This window comes from Trachypithecus francoisi, unplaced genomic scaffold (genome assembly GCF_009764315.1).
Source record: "Trachypithecus francoisi isolate TF-2019V2 unplaced genomic scaffold, Tfra_2.0 Lachesis_group17, whole genome shotgun sequence".
Lineage (NCBI taxonomy): Eukaryota > Metazoa > Chordata > Mammalia > Primates > Cercopithecidae > Trachypithecus > Trachypithecus francoisi.
In genome coordinates, this window is record NW_022681462.1 from 40141780 (window position 1) to 40159276 (window position 17497).

At 38.8% G+C, this 17497-nt stretch overlaps 2 gene segments (V, D, J or C); both read left to right on the plus strand.

Moving 5' to 3' along the window:
* The window catches only part of LOC117062889, a 126188-nt gene extending 113951 nt beyond the window's left edge, over positions 1-12237 (plus strand). The window contains 1 exon segment of the V gene segment in view: positions 11816-12237. Coding sequence covers positions 11816-12222 — 407 coding nt within the window.
* On the plus strand, positions 625-1323 carry LOC117062899. The segment is given in 2 exon segments: positions 625-860; positions 986-1323. Coding segments are annotated over 2 exon segments (378 nt in total).
* Positions 12238-17497: the final 5260 nt, after the last annotated feature.

Sequence of the window (17497 nt, forward strand, 5' to 3'; positions counted from 1 at the left end):
AGTGGCCACCCTCATTAAGAAAGATGAACTTTGGGAAATAATACTCAATGGCAGAAAAGAAGGTAGACTATGAAGGTGCCCAAAACAAGAATAAGGTGCAGCTCATTTAGTCTCTGGATATTAAAGAGACCTGTCACTCTTGATAATGGTGAATCTGTGAGTGCTGCATGCATTGAGAAAATTTAGTGTCATCTTTGTGTATTTGGAGTAAATTGCTTGAACTAATACTGGTAAGAACAATGGCATAACACCATTACCTAATACTTACAAATATATGGAGCATCATGTCAATGTATTTTATTTCTAATTTTTTTTAAAGGAACAATGATAAATTTACAGAAAAGTTGCAAGTATATGACAAATACCCCCTTCCCTAACCAGAATCAGAGGAGAGTCTTTTAAATACCTTAGAATTGTACCATCTAAAATTTTACTATGTGCTTCCTACAAAAAAGAATATCCCCCTAAATACTCCCCATACACCAATGAAATACGTTACTCCATCGACTCCTGAGGAATATTTCAAATTGTTAAAAAATAATCTAAACAATGTCTCTCGTAACAAATAGTCCCCAGTACAAACACATTCTCTGCAGACAAATTTCTGCTACCCTGATCTTACCTGGGACACCTGGGGACACTGAGCAGGTGCTGAGTTACTGACATGAGCCAGCCCTGCAGCTGTGCCCAGCCTGCCCCATCCCCTGCTCATTTGCATGTTCCCAGAGCACATCCTCCTGCCCTGAAGACTTATTAATAGGCTGGTCACACTTCATGTAGGAGTCAGACCCAGTCAGGACATAGCATGGACATGAGGGTCCCCGCTCAGCTCCTGGGGCTCCTTCTGCTCTGGCTCCCAGGTAAGGAAGGAGAACAAGAGGAGTTTACACAGCCCAGGGTTCTGGGTACTACTTCACTATTCAGGGAAATTCTCTAACAACATGATTAATTGTGTGGACATTTGTTTTTATGTTTCCAATCTCAGGTGCCAGATGTGACATCCAGATGACCCAGTCTCCATCCTCCCTGTCTGCATCTGTAGGAGACACAGTCACCATCACTTGCAGGGCAAATCAGGGCATTAGCAGTTATTTAAATTGGTATCAGCAGAAACCAGGAAAAGCCCCTAAGCTCCTGATCTATGCTGCATCCAGTTTGGCAAGTGGGGTCCCATCAAGGTTCAGCGGCAGTGGATCTGGGACAGAATTCACTCTCACCATCAGCAGCCTGCAGCCTGAAGATATTGCAGCTTATTACTGTCTACAGTATAACAGTGCCCCTCACACAGTGTTACACACCCGAACATAAACCCCCAGGGAAGCAGATGTGTGAGGCTGGGCTGCCCCAGCTGCTCCTCCTGATGCCTCCATCAGCTGAGAGTGTTCCTCAGATGTGGCCACACTCTGATGGTGTTGGTAGAGGGGGACATGAAGTCACCTCTGGACCCTAATTCTTTTCTCTTTCTCAGCCCCAACTGCACAGACATAGCAATGCCTCTCCTGATTTACTAAAGACAGAGATCATGACACCTGAGGAGTCTAGTTTGTGACTTCAGTTGGAGTTTATATAACACAGAAGAAGCCAGTGTAGATATTCTAAGCAGGAATTGTCTTAATACAGAGAATTAGAATAAACTACTGAAGTCTAAATAAAATGTGGAGATGAATCTCTAAATTTGTTTTATTTGCATAGAAATATTTCTCAAATGGGACATACAGGAAATATCAGTGGTCTTCAATATGTTGGAAGAACAAAGAGAAAGGTAGCATTTTATGAAAGAAGAAAAATGTTACCTATGGCTCTTTGAGAAAGTTCATTGGCACGAGGAAGAGTTCCAAACTGGCAAGCTCAGGCTGGTAAGCAGTAGTGGACAAAGTGAATCCTAGAATTATGTCAAGTTATCTCAGAAGTTGTGGATCAATTTGATTTCAGCTTACAAGAAGCCAAAGCAGTGAAGCTTGCAGAGAATTTTGTTATTGAAATATCAGGGATTTGGTGTAGATCCTGCAGCTCAACACACAGAAAGCCAATCACTAAGACAACAAGCATTGCCAAGGAACAAGCGTTAATCAGGTGCTGCAGCCGAGGAGACGGGACATCATTCGCAAATGTATCTCCCTGAACTACTAAAATTAGGGGTTACATAGCAAGGAAGAAATGTGGGAAAACAAGAATTATGGAGGGGTAAGAAAGAGAATTTGGTCAACAGGAAGCAGGAGGTCAGTTAGGCAATCAAAATGGGTGACAGTTCTGACGTCTCACTGTACTGATTGAGTGATACATAAATTTCAGCTCCTTGATAGTATCTGGGAGACCTGATGGTTGGTTTACCGAAAAAACAGCTCAGGTAAGACAGATGTAACTCTCTTGAGTTTTAAGACTGAGGAAGTCAATTTCTATGTTTATTCAAAAAACCATAAACATTAGTTCTGTGGGATAATAGGGCCTATTTCAATTGCATTCTAGAAACAATATTTTTCACCCTGAGTGTCTTTCTCCTCTGATTTCTTGTCTTTGTTGTGTATGACATAATGACCCAATTCCTATGATTAATGTTGACACTACAACCTTTAAAAGCCAAGGATATAGTATTTAGGAAAGTTGATATTAGAAACAGGATTCTCTGGTGCTCCCTCAGAAAACAGAATGCATCTGCCCCTGAAGTACGGGCTATTTAACCGTGTGGTCCTCAGTCGTGTCTGGAAACTTAAGTCTGGGGTTGCTGAAGTTCTCAGCTTCCTAGAGTATCTTTCCAGGTGTTTCTCCAGTCCTCACCTTTGTCTCTGTGCCTGTCTTAGGTACCAATGGATAATATTGAGTCTTCCTTTTCTGACTTCCAAATCTCATGGGGGGACCTCTTATTGGTCAACTCTATAGCACACGAGAATTAAGGAGGGATATTTACATACGTTAAAATGATTTTCTCCCAAAAAGGCCATTTAAAAAAATTATGTTTGAAGCCACATATTGAAAACACATCCAGTTTTGTTTTCTTATTAATGCAAACTTACATTTGCAAATATTTTCAGGATTGTAAAGCTTGAAAACATATTTATTTGTCCATGGAATGATCAAACCCCTCTATAATTGAATGGAGTAATATTTTCTTGAAAATTTGTACTTATTGAAATAAAGGAATATATTTAACATTCGTGAAGCTGTGTTACAAATTATTGGACTTAAATTCAACTGTGTGGTTTGGTTTGGGAGGCTGATGTCTCCTGTGACCTGTCACAAGAATCTTGTGTAATGTTTAGTCACTGCTGTTCAGCATTGTCATTAAACAATTGATATCTACAGGCTGAATACAAGTTCAGTGTCCTGTAGAGGAACCACTCAGCAGAGCCCTTCCTTGATCAGCCAGATGACTGTGAACATGAGCATCCATGAACATGAAAATAAAAGTTTACTGTTATCAGCCACTGAGTTGTGTATTTAACCAGTTACCAATAATTAATGCATAAATGCTTCCAGATACAGTATTTACACCTCTTCCTATATAAACATATGTATTTTTTCTTAAATTGGTGCTATAAATGGGAATATTTTATAATCAAATTATGAAGTTATTAAGAGAAAAATACAAAATTAAAACATTAGTTTTCAATAAAAAATTAAAATTTACCTTATTTATGGAAAAATGTGTGTATATATTTAAGATACAGAGAAATGAATATATATTTATTTGATAAAATTTTGGCTACAAATATGTAGAGTATTCATATTTACATTCATTCTATTATATATGCAATATATACATATTTATAAAATATCTGAATTATATACATTTAAATAATTGTTGTTACATTCCACAAATAAATGGTATTCTGGACAACATATAATTCATACTCTTGCTACAGAAAATTTCTTTGTGGCCTTTATTTTTAAAATTTTACCAGGCCGGGCGCGGTGGCTCAAGCCTGTAATCCCAGCACTTTGGGAGGCCGAGACGGGCGGATCACAAGGTCAGGAGATCGAGACCATCCTGGCGAACACAGTGAAACCCCGTCTCTACTAAAAATACAAAAAACTAGCCGGGCGAGGTGGCGGGCGCCTGTAGTCCCAGCTACTTGGGAGGCTGAGGCAGGAGAATGGCGGGAACCCAGGAGGCGGAGCTTGCAGTGAGCTGAGATCCGGCCACTGCACTCCAGCCTGGGCGACAGAGCAAGACTCCGCCTCAAAAAAAAAAAAAAAAAAAAAAAATTTTACCAAATCGTTGTCCTTACCTAAAATGTTTTCCAATCCAGTAGAGGTCCAAGGGTAGGACTAGAGAAAATTTTGACTAATGTTAAATATTAACCATTGCATCCTATGAAAGTCTCCATTATGTTCATGCTCACAATGATGATATGTCAAATAGAGTTCTCACAACAATGGATGCTGGATGGAGTCACATCATTGCCATTGTCAAGGAAGCCCTGGAAATGTAAAAATCATAACATGGGTAAACTGCAAGGATTACATTTGATGATGACATTGCAAAGAGAACAGCAATTTAATAATATTGGCTGTTGGTTTTCATAGATCATCAGGCCTTAAAAGAAAGGCAACAAGATGATTTCAGACAAAGTCATTCCGCAAGAGCTATCACTAGAAGTTTCAAAAATGAACCATAATGGAGAAAAATAAAGCTTTCCAAGTGAATATTAATTGAAATGCCATTAATGAGCAGGGGCTTTTAACAATGGGGACAATTCAACATATGGACTTCAGTCAGTCACCTTTCCCAGCTTTCCCAGAGAGTTTCATGAACCAATGTTATGGAGGTTCCTGTGGGGACTCAATAATATGAGTTTCAACTAACTGAGATGTACAGGGCTACTGGCTCTTCTGAACACCTAATTTGCCAAGAAAACTGACCCCTCCAGAACCCTTAACATTGTACCACACATCAGGGCCTGGTATCGGGTGATTCCAGTGGACCTCTTGTAACATGAGGAGGGCAGTGGTTATTTTACTATATATGAGTTTGCCTTCCTTTTCGGTTATGTTTCTGCATAAAATATTATTTGAGGATTTTCAAAGTGTTTTCATCAGAGTCAGGAAGTTCTTCCATAATACGGCTTTGGATCAAGCAACTTATTTAACTCAAAACAGGTGAAGCAAAGTGTAGCTCATGGTCTTGTCATGTGCACAGGTACAGCTTTCCCTATAGACAGGAAAAATACCATTATCAGTTGAGCAAAGCTCACACACAAACCCTAGTTCTATTGAATTGCTATGCTGTCAGATGTGGTGGAGGCTTTAAAACACTAACTGTGTGAATGGTGCTTTTACTCCCATAAACAGAATATTTATATCTTGAAAATGAGCTATAGACCCATCATTGTTATGTCAACTGAACAGCTTGAAATACTCGATTTCTGTTTTCTCAGGGCTGTGGTTTTCTGGTTGATGATTCTGAATCCAAAGAGTTGACATAACAATTGTTTCATTAAATTGGAAGAAACGATATGATAAGCATGTGACCATTTAGACTTAATACAATACTGGACAAGCTGACAACACAGGGCATTAGGGTATGTGCTGCAGTCATAGGTCTAGCCCATATAAAGCAAGAGCAAATAGAATTGATGTTCTATATTTTAGAGAGGAAGTACAGAAAATATGGACCCTAGGGGACCTTCTGGAATGCTTCTATTTATTGCCATTTCCATGGTAAAACTCAGAGAAGATTTCAACAGTCATCAGGATGAAGTTCTAGGGATCACAGTCATGTGAGGCATTCCGTGCACTTGGATCTCCAGTGAAGCAAAGGGAAGATGAAACGCATAGTGGGATATGGAGGGGTAAACACCAGAGACAGCCTCCTGGTCAGCTGTCATGACATGAGTGAGACTAGGAGACAATGAGTGAGTGAGGGCGACATGAGTGAGACTGGGAGACAATGTGCTGCACGAAAGTCAGCAGCCAAGAAAGAACATGTGCTATGTTCTCTTTATGTGAAATCCTTAAAAAGAAAGTGGAATCTATATGAACAATAAGCCAACCAAGGATTTTCTGTTCTGTGAAGTGGAAAGCAAGTTGATTCCCGAAGAGCAGAACAAAACTTTTTGGAGTTGTAGAAATGCTGTGTGTATTGATTTTGCTTACAAGAATGCATTTATTTATAAAACCTTATTTAACAGTACGCCTAAAATCAGTGTACTTGATTGGAATCTTTTTTTTTTCAATAAAATTGTTTAACAGTGAATAGTGAGTAATTGCAAATCCAATTAAGTAACGTTGTCTTCACATCTTTTATTCTTGCAGTGTACTGGAAGCTACATGAGCCAAAAGTTATTTCTGGGAGATAATCACAGCCTGACACTAAAGAATTGTGTCTCTTCTGGCAATAGCTCCCTTTTCCAGGTATTTTTGGATTTTTCCAAGAATTTAAATGTATTTCACAGGTTAAATCAAAATGGTAGGCTTTTAATATACATTTCTTATTTATATCAGCTAAAATTCTAAACAATAAAAAGTGATTAAAAATTAGTAAAGAATTTAAATGCAAGGAAATATTTTTTAAGTTAGGGAAAGAAACCCAACATATCTTATGGTTCATATACATTTTTCGTAAATTAAAATTACCTATCAAGAGTTCTTATAAAATCTGTAATACTTTTTACAATGTGTGTTCACTAAATGTTTAGATATACAGATGGACTCCATTTTTCTTTTTTCTTAAGTTTTTTTATATTCATAACAGATGCCAGTCTTTAATTTCTTTGTTTGGTTATATCCATATTAATTTTTGGACTACAGGATGTTATGACCTCCTATAATAATTCTGAGAGTATTTTTTTGGTTCACATGAATCTTTGTGTAATTTTGATAAGCAGCTTGTCACTAAACACCAAATATAAAGTTGGAGTTTTTTTTCTGGGTAACTTTTTATTACAGCTTTCTTGTCACTTTTGAGGCAAGACATAGGCAGGACTTTACTCTGGACCAGATGTGAGGCTGGCCAAAACAGGAACAGGGTTCTGAAAGGCCCTCTTCATAAGGCACGCTCACTAATGCCAGGACAGTTTACCACTGCCATAGCAACATCCAGAAGTCACAGCCCCTTGCTATAGCAACACCTGGAAATTCCTGCCCCTGCCATGGCAACACCTGGAAGCTGGGGCACACCACCCACTTTCTAGCTATTTCTGAACAACCCGCCCCTTAATTATCACATGATTAAAAGTAGGTATAGATGTCACTGTAAAACTGCCCCTGGCTGCTCCTCTCAGCCCTCTGCCTATGAAATAACCCTGCTCTGCAGGAGTAGTCACAGAGTGTAACACCACTGCCGCCTCAATAAAGCTGTTTTCTTCTATCACCGGCTTACTCTTTCATTCCTTCCTGAGCAAAGCTGAGAATTTGCCTTGCGTCAATATTGAGTCAGCCACTCACCACTAGAGATGGTGAGAGGCAGCCTTTGATGTGGCAATGAGATGGCAGAAACAGCGGAGAAGCAAGACAGCAAGACACAGCACGAGATGGCACTTTATGAGAAGAAGGACACAGTGATCAGCAATGGGCAAGACAGCTATTGGAGACGTGGCAATACAGAGACCAGTGAGAGAGGGCGAGACAGTGATCAGCGCTACAGTCATCGAAGCTACAAAGTTGCTAACATTAGCAATGCAGAGCTGTTAGCACTGGCCAGAGGCTATTTTAAGAGCCATCATCTTTCCTGACAGGCGGTGGGGCCCTGGGGATGGGCAAGTGGCCACAGAGCCACTGTGTCATGCAGGCCAGCCGCTCTGTGCTCCAGTTCCCCCACGGGAGCCCAATGCACCCAAGCTGGGGACCCTGGAGAGATCTTCACGCAGGCCCCACGTTAGAGACTGCTTGGCACCATTTTGGCTCCTGCATACCTGTAAGGGTCCCCTCTGCCCACTTGTCCTATATCGGATGATCCAGGGAATAAGGCCTTTGGCTAGATAGTCCATTTGAAGTCCCCCATAGCACACCTGACTACATCCTCATTGCTCTTTCTCTTAGTCATTTCTCCTCCATTGCCATTTTATTTAACCATCAGCCATTTATCCTATTTTCTGCCCTGATATATATATTTGGTTTGCAGTTTTGACTTTGGCTCACTGCTAATTAGGTTTGTGCAATTGTTTAAGTCAGGACACTTGGATGTAAGAATTCTTCTGTTCTGTTGACTCTAAGAAGCCAGAGTCACATTGTTCTATGGCCCCAACCAGGCCTTTGGGGCTCACTGTTGGCCACCCCACTGAAGCTCCAGGATTTTCTGCATTGTTCAGTCCCTGGATACTCCAGGATTTCCTGGCATTTGGTGTGGGGACACTCTTAGGCTAATACTTGGGTACTCTGGCTTTTCAGCATTTGGTATTTTAGGCCTGTATCTAGATGCTCCAGAGTTTTCAGCCTTGACATTCCTCCTTGGATTGTGCATTGGAGGCTCAACCTACAGGAATCTTGGTTTGGTTTGCCTTTTCTTATTTTCTGCCCTAAAGTTATCATTTTCCATAATTGTTTTCTTATTGTCACTTTATTTACACTTTTTCTTCTACATTTTACTTAATAAAAATATTGCTTAAAGCCCAGTGCGGTGGCTCATGCCTGTAATCCCAGCACTTTTGGAGGCCAAGGTGGACAGATATTTGAGGTCAGGAAGACCAGCCTGGCCAACAGGGTAAAACCCTGTCTCTACTAAAAATACAAACAAATGAGCTAGACGTAGTGGCACATGCCTATAATCCCAGCTACTTGGTTGGGTGGCTGAGGCACGAGAATCACTGGAACCCATGAGGTGAAGGTTGCAGTGAGCCAAGACTGCACTATGGCACTCCAGCCTGGGTGACAGAGGGACAGTCTGTCTCAAATAATAATAATAAATAACAATTTAAAAATAAAAAATAAAAATACTGCTTTAGTCATATTTTGTTCACTAACAAATGCTTACATTCCACTTTCAGAATGTCTTGCTAACTATATGTACACCTTCTATACAGGAAGTGGAAATCTGAGATGAAAACAATGATGGCCCGGTCACTTTTCCTCTTGTTGGACTTAGAAAAACTTCTGTTTCCAGTAGAACTTGTTAGAATTGGGAACAATGGTGAGCATCACAGAGGACCTGCCACTAGGGTGTCTATTAGGTTATTGGAGCAAATTCAAATGCAACTTAAAGAAAAAACTCTTTCTATCACAACACTGCTTGGGTTTAGCACAAATTAGAAAACCAAGAGACTTGTCTTAAACATGATTCCGTACGTTATAATACTATTTTACATTTTGACTTATTCTGTAAAAAAGAAGAAAAGTCGTCTCTTGTGTACATTCTTTTGTGGCCCTTTACTGCCTCCTGTTATTAGCCAGGTGTGGTGGCACATGCCTGTAATCCCAGCAAGTAGCTTGGGATTCCCAAGTAGGGAAGCTGAGGCAGGAGAATTTCTTGAACTAGGGAGATGGAAGTTACAGTGAACCAAGATCGTACCACTACACTACAGCCTGGGCGACAGAGCAAGATACTGTCATTAAAAAAAAAAAAAAAAAAAAAATTGTAGCTTTGAAGCTTGGAATTTTAAACATCTATTTGACTAGAAATTCACAGTTCCTTCTCTTTAAAATAATGCAATGTTTCTTTCAAGAATGAACCTGGTTTGATGCCTCTCTCCCCAACATGATACAAGTGTGACATAAATCTATGAAAAATTCCATTTCCCTGTGCCTACAACTACTACCTGGGATTGAAAAACTTTTTCCTTTGCTCTAGTCCTTTCTTCTACACCTAGTTCCACCTAATCTGTGGCTCAAAACAATACTTGTCAGGAAAGATTCTGGAAAGAGCAAGAAAGACTTCCTTAGAGGTGTCAGAGATTCCTGTACCAATATCTGCCCATCTCTAGAGGGGGTTGTGAGTATGAGGAAGACCAGAGCTTGTAAATCTTCTACTTACTTTTACTCCCACTGTATTTCCTAACAACAACCACAGCAACACCTGTAACATGATAGGACAAACGTTTACTACTTCCAAGGCTTTTGTCTCAGTAAATCTCCTCTACATCTATCTCAGGCAGCTAGGTTTCATACTCTTACAAATAGTACTGTAGCTTTCTGTTCATAATTGCAAAAGCAGACAAGATCCAGTGTAATACAGGCATTCCTTAAGCCGGTTACCATTCAGTTTTTGGATCACCACTGCACACATATACCCAGCATATGTCTATTATATATGTAGAAATCCATATATGCAAGAGTTACAATAGCTTGTGTTTTCTGTTGTTATTGTATTTTCCTCTTATATCATCTTCCCCTATTTGTCATTAAAAAAAAATCTGTTCACGTCAATCTAAATTAATTATTGGATCATCAGTAGATAAAATATTTTATTTGATAACACAATGACCCAATGAATATGTTTCTTTTGCAAGACATAGTCTTCATTTTCAAGATAACAAGCCTGACAAAATTATATTGGAGCAAGTCCACAAGTAATGATGGTAACTTATCCTTATTGTCCTGAGGCAAGAATAAGACAAAAGATAACAAGGTTACAAAAAAAAATAAAGATTACAAAGATTACATAAGAAAGAAGGGCAGCAACAGTACATGGTAACCTTTTATAGGGTAACATCTTGATAATGGATGATGAGAAGTAATGAGTTAGAGAGGGATGGGTGAGAATGATTGAAGGTCTGAGTACTTTAACACAGATTAAGACCAAATCATTAGGATTTAAAGAGTTGTGTAGAATTAGTGAAGGAAAAGCCTTAGAATTAAATCTGGCTGTGGATAAAACATTCTTGGACTAGATTGAAGATTCTTTTCTGTGCTAAGTAAGTATATTTATGATAATGATGACTGTAGTGCTGAATATTTAATCAATAAAAACAAAATTAATTGTCGCATACATAATGTCCTGAATACTATTGTAAATGTTTTATCTTATTTTCTATAAACTGTCTACAGCATTGTAAGGTAGGTACCACTATTGTCACAGTCACACAGATATGGAAACTCAGACACAGGGAAGTTAAGTTACTTGATCAATTTCAAGCAATCTGCAAGCCATGGAGCATCTATGTCAGGGCCTGCCAGGACATGTGACTGTAAACAGAAGTTTTTCACTTTTGACTCAAAGAGGGTGTGTGTCTGGGTTAATGGAAAGCTTCAAGACCCTCACAAAACATTACTAATAGGCAAATGAAAAGTGTATCTGGAAGATTAAGTTTTAACAGACTCTTCATTTCAATAGACCCAATAATGCACTTAGGGAGATGACTGGCCATATTGAGGATAGGAAGAGAGAAATGAAAACAAGGCCTCTAATATTGTTCTTAACAGCCTTGTGCCAAACATCATCTGGGTGGATTTAGGTGATTAAGGAGAAGAAAGACACAGGAGTGAAATTCTGTGAGCACAAGGGGGAAGTTCTACACTCAGACTGAGCCAACAGACTCTTTTGACCTGACAACCAGGGAGGTGCAGGATGCTCAGGGCAGAGAGGAAGAAGCAGGTGGTCCCTGCAGCTGGAAGCCCAGCTCCCACCCCAGCTGCTTTGCATGTCCCTCCCGGCTGCCCTACCTTCCAGAGCCCTTATCAATGCCTGGATCAGAGCTCTGGGGAGGAACTGCTCAGTTAGGACCCAGAGGGAACCATGGAAGCCCAAGCACAGCTTCTCTTTCTCCTCCTACTCTGGCTCTCAGGTGAGGGGAATATCAGGTGGTTTTGCACATTAGTGAAATCTCCTGACACCTATAGAAATATAATTAAAATTCAATGTAGATCAACAATTTTGGCTCTACTCAAAGACAGTGGGTTTGATCTTGATTATATGAGTGCATTTCTGTTTTCTTTCCAATTTCAGATACCACCGGAGAAATTGTGATGACGCAGTCTCCAGCCACCCTGTCTTTGTCTCCAGGAGAAAGAGCCACCGTCTCCTGCAGGGCCAGTCAGAGTGTTGGCAGCAACTTAGCCTGGTACCAGCAGAAACCTAGGCAAGCTCCCAGGCTCCTCATCTATGGTGCATCCAGCAGGGCCACTGGCATCCCAGACAGGTTCAGTGGCAGCGGGTCTGGGACAGACTTCACTCTCACCATCAGCAGCCTGGAGCCTGAAGATGTTGGAATTTATTACTGTCAGCAGTATAATGACTGGCCTCCCACAGTGATTCAACATGAAACAAAAACCTTGACAAGACCATCAATGTTTATTAGATTACACCAGCTGCTTCCTTTACAGACAGCTAGTGGGGTGGCCACTCAGTTTTAGCATCTCTGGTCTATTTGGACATTTTAGAGTTCAAGTTGTCAAGTCCAAAATTACTTATGTTAGTCCATTGCATCACTCTATTTCAGCATGGCTATTTTGTTCATTTAAATGCATTTTAGAAGGCATCTCTGTTTGTGGCATCACAAAGAGTTTAATAAACCTTCTGTGCAAAAATCAACAACAAACACACTTTTAAAGCTGAAATATCAAAACTATTTCAGCACTCTGAAAATTGGCGAAGCATAAAATAATTAAGGATGCATATTCTTTATAGAAAACAAAAGTACTAGTGTTTTGAGTTAGGACAGAAAAAGTCTGTAACCTTTTGCCTGTGACAGCACCCTTCTACTCCCAGTTCAGTCAACATGAATTACAGAACTGGAGTTTTACCAGTGTGAGGATAGCAAATGAAACTGGCAGCTTGCTGCCAAAGGGGGTGGACTTGAGTAAAGTCAAGGAGTGGAAAAAAATTCTTCAGTGTTTCCAGTTAAACATGTAGAACTCCATAGGAAATAAACAGAAAAAGCCCACAGCTTTGCTAGTCCAAGATGATGCCCTGTTGGGGTCAAGTAGTACATCTGCTGATGGCAAATAGCAGATTCCTGGATAAGACAGACCCATATTGCTGAAACAATCTCTGCACACATTCCTAGTGACCTAGAAGCTATAGATATGCGTGATGAGACCCAGGAGTTTCCAGTTCAAAGTAAAACAAGAGGGAGGTAAGAACTAGCTGCATTTTGCATGCAGTTTGCCTTTTAAACTACACACAGATGGGTTGACAGAAGACAGATTTATAACCTCCAGATATTTCAGCAAAACATCTCAAATCATTGCTGACCACTTCGCTATGCAGATACATGTACAGTTCCTATAAATTCAAGCTAAGGATTAATATTAAGAATAAAAAGAAGCAGAGATATCTGTGGTCAAACACCATGTGAGATAACAGATTTTTCAATATCACGCATGAAAATACATTTAATACATCTAATCCACTGAATATTATAGCTCAGCCTATCCTATCCTAAATGTGCTCAGAACACTTACATTAGCTTACTGTTGGTCAACGTTATCTTACACAAAGCTTATCTTACAATAAAGTGTTGAATACCTCATGTATTTATTGAATATTGTACTGAAAGAGAAAATAGTTGTATGAATACTAGAAGTTCTGTTTCTACTTGAATGCATATCACATTCACATGATATGAAAGTCAAAAATTACAACTCCATCTCTCATAAGTCAGGCACTATCAGTAAGTACAGACAAGTAACTAAGAAGAAATTAAAATATGATCAGAAAAAAACAATTCCAGGCCTGACATGCTGGCTCAAGCCTGCAATCCCAGTACTTTGGTAGGCTGATGCAGAAGGATTACTTGATGCCAAGAGAATGAGACCAGGTTGGGTGGGCAAAATAGTGACACACTTATCTTACAATTAAAAAAAAAAAAATAGGAGAGAGTGGTGGCATGTCCCTAGAGTCCCAGCTACTCAGGAGGATGAAGCGGGAGAGCAGCTGGACCCCAAGAGGTTGAGGCTGCAGCAAGCTATGATCACACCACCACACTCCAGCATGGCTGAAAGAGTAAGATCCTATTTCTAAAAAAAATAAGTTTAAAATAAGAAAGCCCATAATCTTAAGAGAGGTACTATAATATGCTATCAACAATGTATAATTTTCAGTTTAACAACTCCTGGAAAAAAACAGAGAAGTATGAACAATATCAAAGGAACAAAAATAAAGCAGCTACAATAATAACAACAGAAAATAGTCAATGAAAACTAATTCTAACTTGCCCTAATTATTGGATTTAGCAAAGACTACAAAGCAGTTAATATCCAGGTGTTCAAATAATTATTTTTAAAACTATGATCATCAATATAAAAAGGAATTTTTTTTTTTAAAGAAGATTCGGATAGGAGGACCTCAAGAAAAGACATGGAAAATATAAAATATGACCAAATAGGCACTCTAGAAATGAAAACTGCAATAACCTAATTTAAATATTTATTACCTAGGTCTAATAGCAATTTGAGATGGCAGAACAATCAGTTAACTTGAAAATAGAGGAAAAGAAATTATTGAGTCTAAAGAAAATATTTAGAAAAAAAAGAAGACTTCAGAGATTTATAGCTCAGAGTGAAGGATACCAAAAAATGTATAATGAGAGTCACAAAGGAGGAGAGAAAGAGAAAGTGGCAGAAAAAATATTTGGAGAAATAATGACAACAACTTTTCAAAAGTAATACAAAAAATCTCAAATGAAAAAATTTAATAAAAACCTTTTAAATAATCAGTAGAAATTAATAACTGAACACATTATATTAAAATGTTGAAAGACAAAGAGAATCTTCATTGCATCAAGAATGAAAGCAGATACTTTATACAGAGAAACAACAACATAGCCATTGGCTGAGTTTTCATCAGGACCAATAGAGGGTAGAAGGAGTGAAATGCCATATTTAAATGCTGAAAGGAAAAAAAAGAAGACAAACAGGAAGTCTATATCCAGTGAAAATACCCTTCAAATCTAAAGAAAAAAGCAAAAAATTATTTGATAAACAAAATACATTCATTCATAGCAGCTTTGTCTTGCAAGACATTTGAGAGAAAATCCTTCAGAAGCACAGGAAATGACATGAGACAGGAACTTTGCTCCTCTGGAAGAAATGATGGCCTCAAAAGTTGTAAGGAACAATAAGTCTAAAAGGATAAAAATACACTTAATGTTATTTATACAAAGTTCAAGACAGGAAAACCTAAATGATTGCGTAGATGTCAGAAAGACAGTTACTTTTGCTGGGTGGGAGGGGTGACAACCGACAAATTGTCCATGAGGGAAGCACAAGGGAATGTGAAATACTCTCTCATTCCACTGGGACAATGAATTACACATAAATTTTATTCAGTTGCACATTCAAGATTTACGCACTTTGGCTACTTTATCAATTGAAATAAAACTAATAAAAACCAAACCTAGACTCTTTCACACTAACCAGTAATCACAGCCAAGAGCCCAGACTAATTTGGAATATTACTTTAATTACCCTTTCTTGACATTTACACTTTTTATCCAGCTACAGTTTGACAGCTCTACCTCTGGCCCATTCTTTTGGAAGACCCCATAGCCATAGGTCAGGTAACACCTATGGAAGACTTATAAATGACATGATTGATTAGTATTTACCAGCTAACAAGTTATAACACAGACTGTCCTATGCAGAGGATACAATACGTGTCAGTGAGAGAGTCCCTTCAGCACAGAAAAGAAGCGTGAACTACACCTTCAGAATATGGTCCAGTGTTTAGAGTTCATCAGATGAACACAGATCAAGGTGTCCTCTCATCTGGGTATGGGAAAGTGAAATGACTGTGGGTTCTCCCCAGATCAGTGGCCCGTGGATCTGGAGAAGTGCATATGAAACTCATATTTGTTCACATCCACTGTTACTTCCTGGCTTCACCCATAGGAATGATAGTCTGGCTTCCCAGTTACTTAGGAACTCTGCACACAGGCTGTCAGTTACTAAAACAACAACTAAAAACAGTGACTTTTGTTAAATGTATATCAGTAGGTACATCCTGGAGGAAAAAAAATGAGCAGAGGGGATATATTTTAATATCAAATAAAAAATCACAACCTTGTGACTCCTTTATCTTCCCGTATAATTCATAAAGGTTGTGCTGACATTTCACAGTATCAAATGAATCTTATATATTCATCCCTGTGGCTTTGTCCTTCTCCAACCTGAGCCCACGTTTGGGCCATCCACTGGCATCTGAGTACACCTGTGAGATGATCACTCTCCAAACAGGATTAATGAGGCAACTCACAGGCAGCTCCATGCTGAGTCTCCTCTCGAACCCTCAGCATCACTGACCCTGAAGGAGTGTCCTCCTGTCCTCCACAGCAGCCAGAGCACAGCCTGCCCTGACGCAGTTTCACTGCCCAACTCAAAACCTCATCACAGATTCCACTGGCTCAGAGGCAAAGTCAGGTTCCAGGCAGAGGCTGCTGTGGGGGCCTAAGAAAAACCATCTTTTCATCAATTTTTTCGGCTAGAAATTTCCAGGGATTAATAAACTGAATTTGTATACATAGTTACTATCTTAAAAGTAAAAGCTATTTGTAATATGAGAAACATAAAACATGGGAAATAATTAAAGCCCACAAGAGCATCATATAGTCAGAAACTCCAAATTCACCTAATCTAATTCTGAGCTGCCTGCCTTATGTTCCATTTCCATGGTGTCTATGTGCTCCACCCTTATCAAATATATGTTCAAAGAATTATTTTAACCTATAATAAAAGACTTAAAAAGGAATTTATAAAGACAACAATTCAGCAAATAGAGGCTCTCAAACAGAGACTAAACTATGAAAACAGACTTACTGGGAAATTTAGAAATGAAAAGTACAACAACTCAATTGGAAAATGTATTAGATAGACTCAACAACAATTTAACATGACACAAGAATCAGTGAACTGAAAAATTAGTCAGTAGAAATGATCTCATATAAAGAAGGAAAAAATTATAAAGAAGAATGAATAAAACCTCAGACATTGTAAGTCCATGTGTAGAATACCAACACATTTGTATTAGGAATCACAAAGGAGAAGATAGAAGAAGCTAAACATGTGTTCTTATCTTTATGCCCATAAATACTCCATGTTTAACTCCCACTTGTAAGTGACAACATATGTTTTTTTATTTTTTGTTTCTGCATCTGTTCACTTAGGAAAATGGCCTACATCTGCATCCAAGTTTCTGCAAGGACATGATTTTGTTCTTATTTGGGGCTGCATAGTATCCCATGGTGCATATATACCACCGTTTCTTTATCAAATCCACAGCTGATGGGCACAATAGACATTGGGGCCTACTAGAGGGAACACAAAGGGAAAAACGGCAGGGGCTGAAAAACTACCTATGGGTACAATGTTCACTACCTAGTTAATAATTTCATTCATACTCCAAATCTCAGCATCATGTAAAATAACTTTGTAACATATCTGTACATGTATGCTCTGATTCTAAGATAAAAACTGAAAAAGAAAAAAATGGAGAAATAATGAAAAACATTTCTCACAGTGATGAAACACATTAATCTATACCAGAAAGTAGCTCAGTGAAACCCTTTTAGGATAATCACAATGCAATTCATAACTATACACATTATAGTACCAATATTGAAAGACAAAGACACAGAATTTGGAAGGCATCACTAAAATACCGACTTACTCTATACTAGGAAGCAATAGTAAA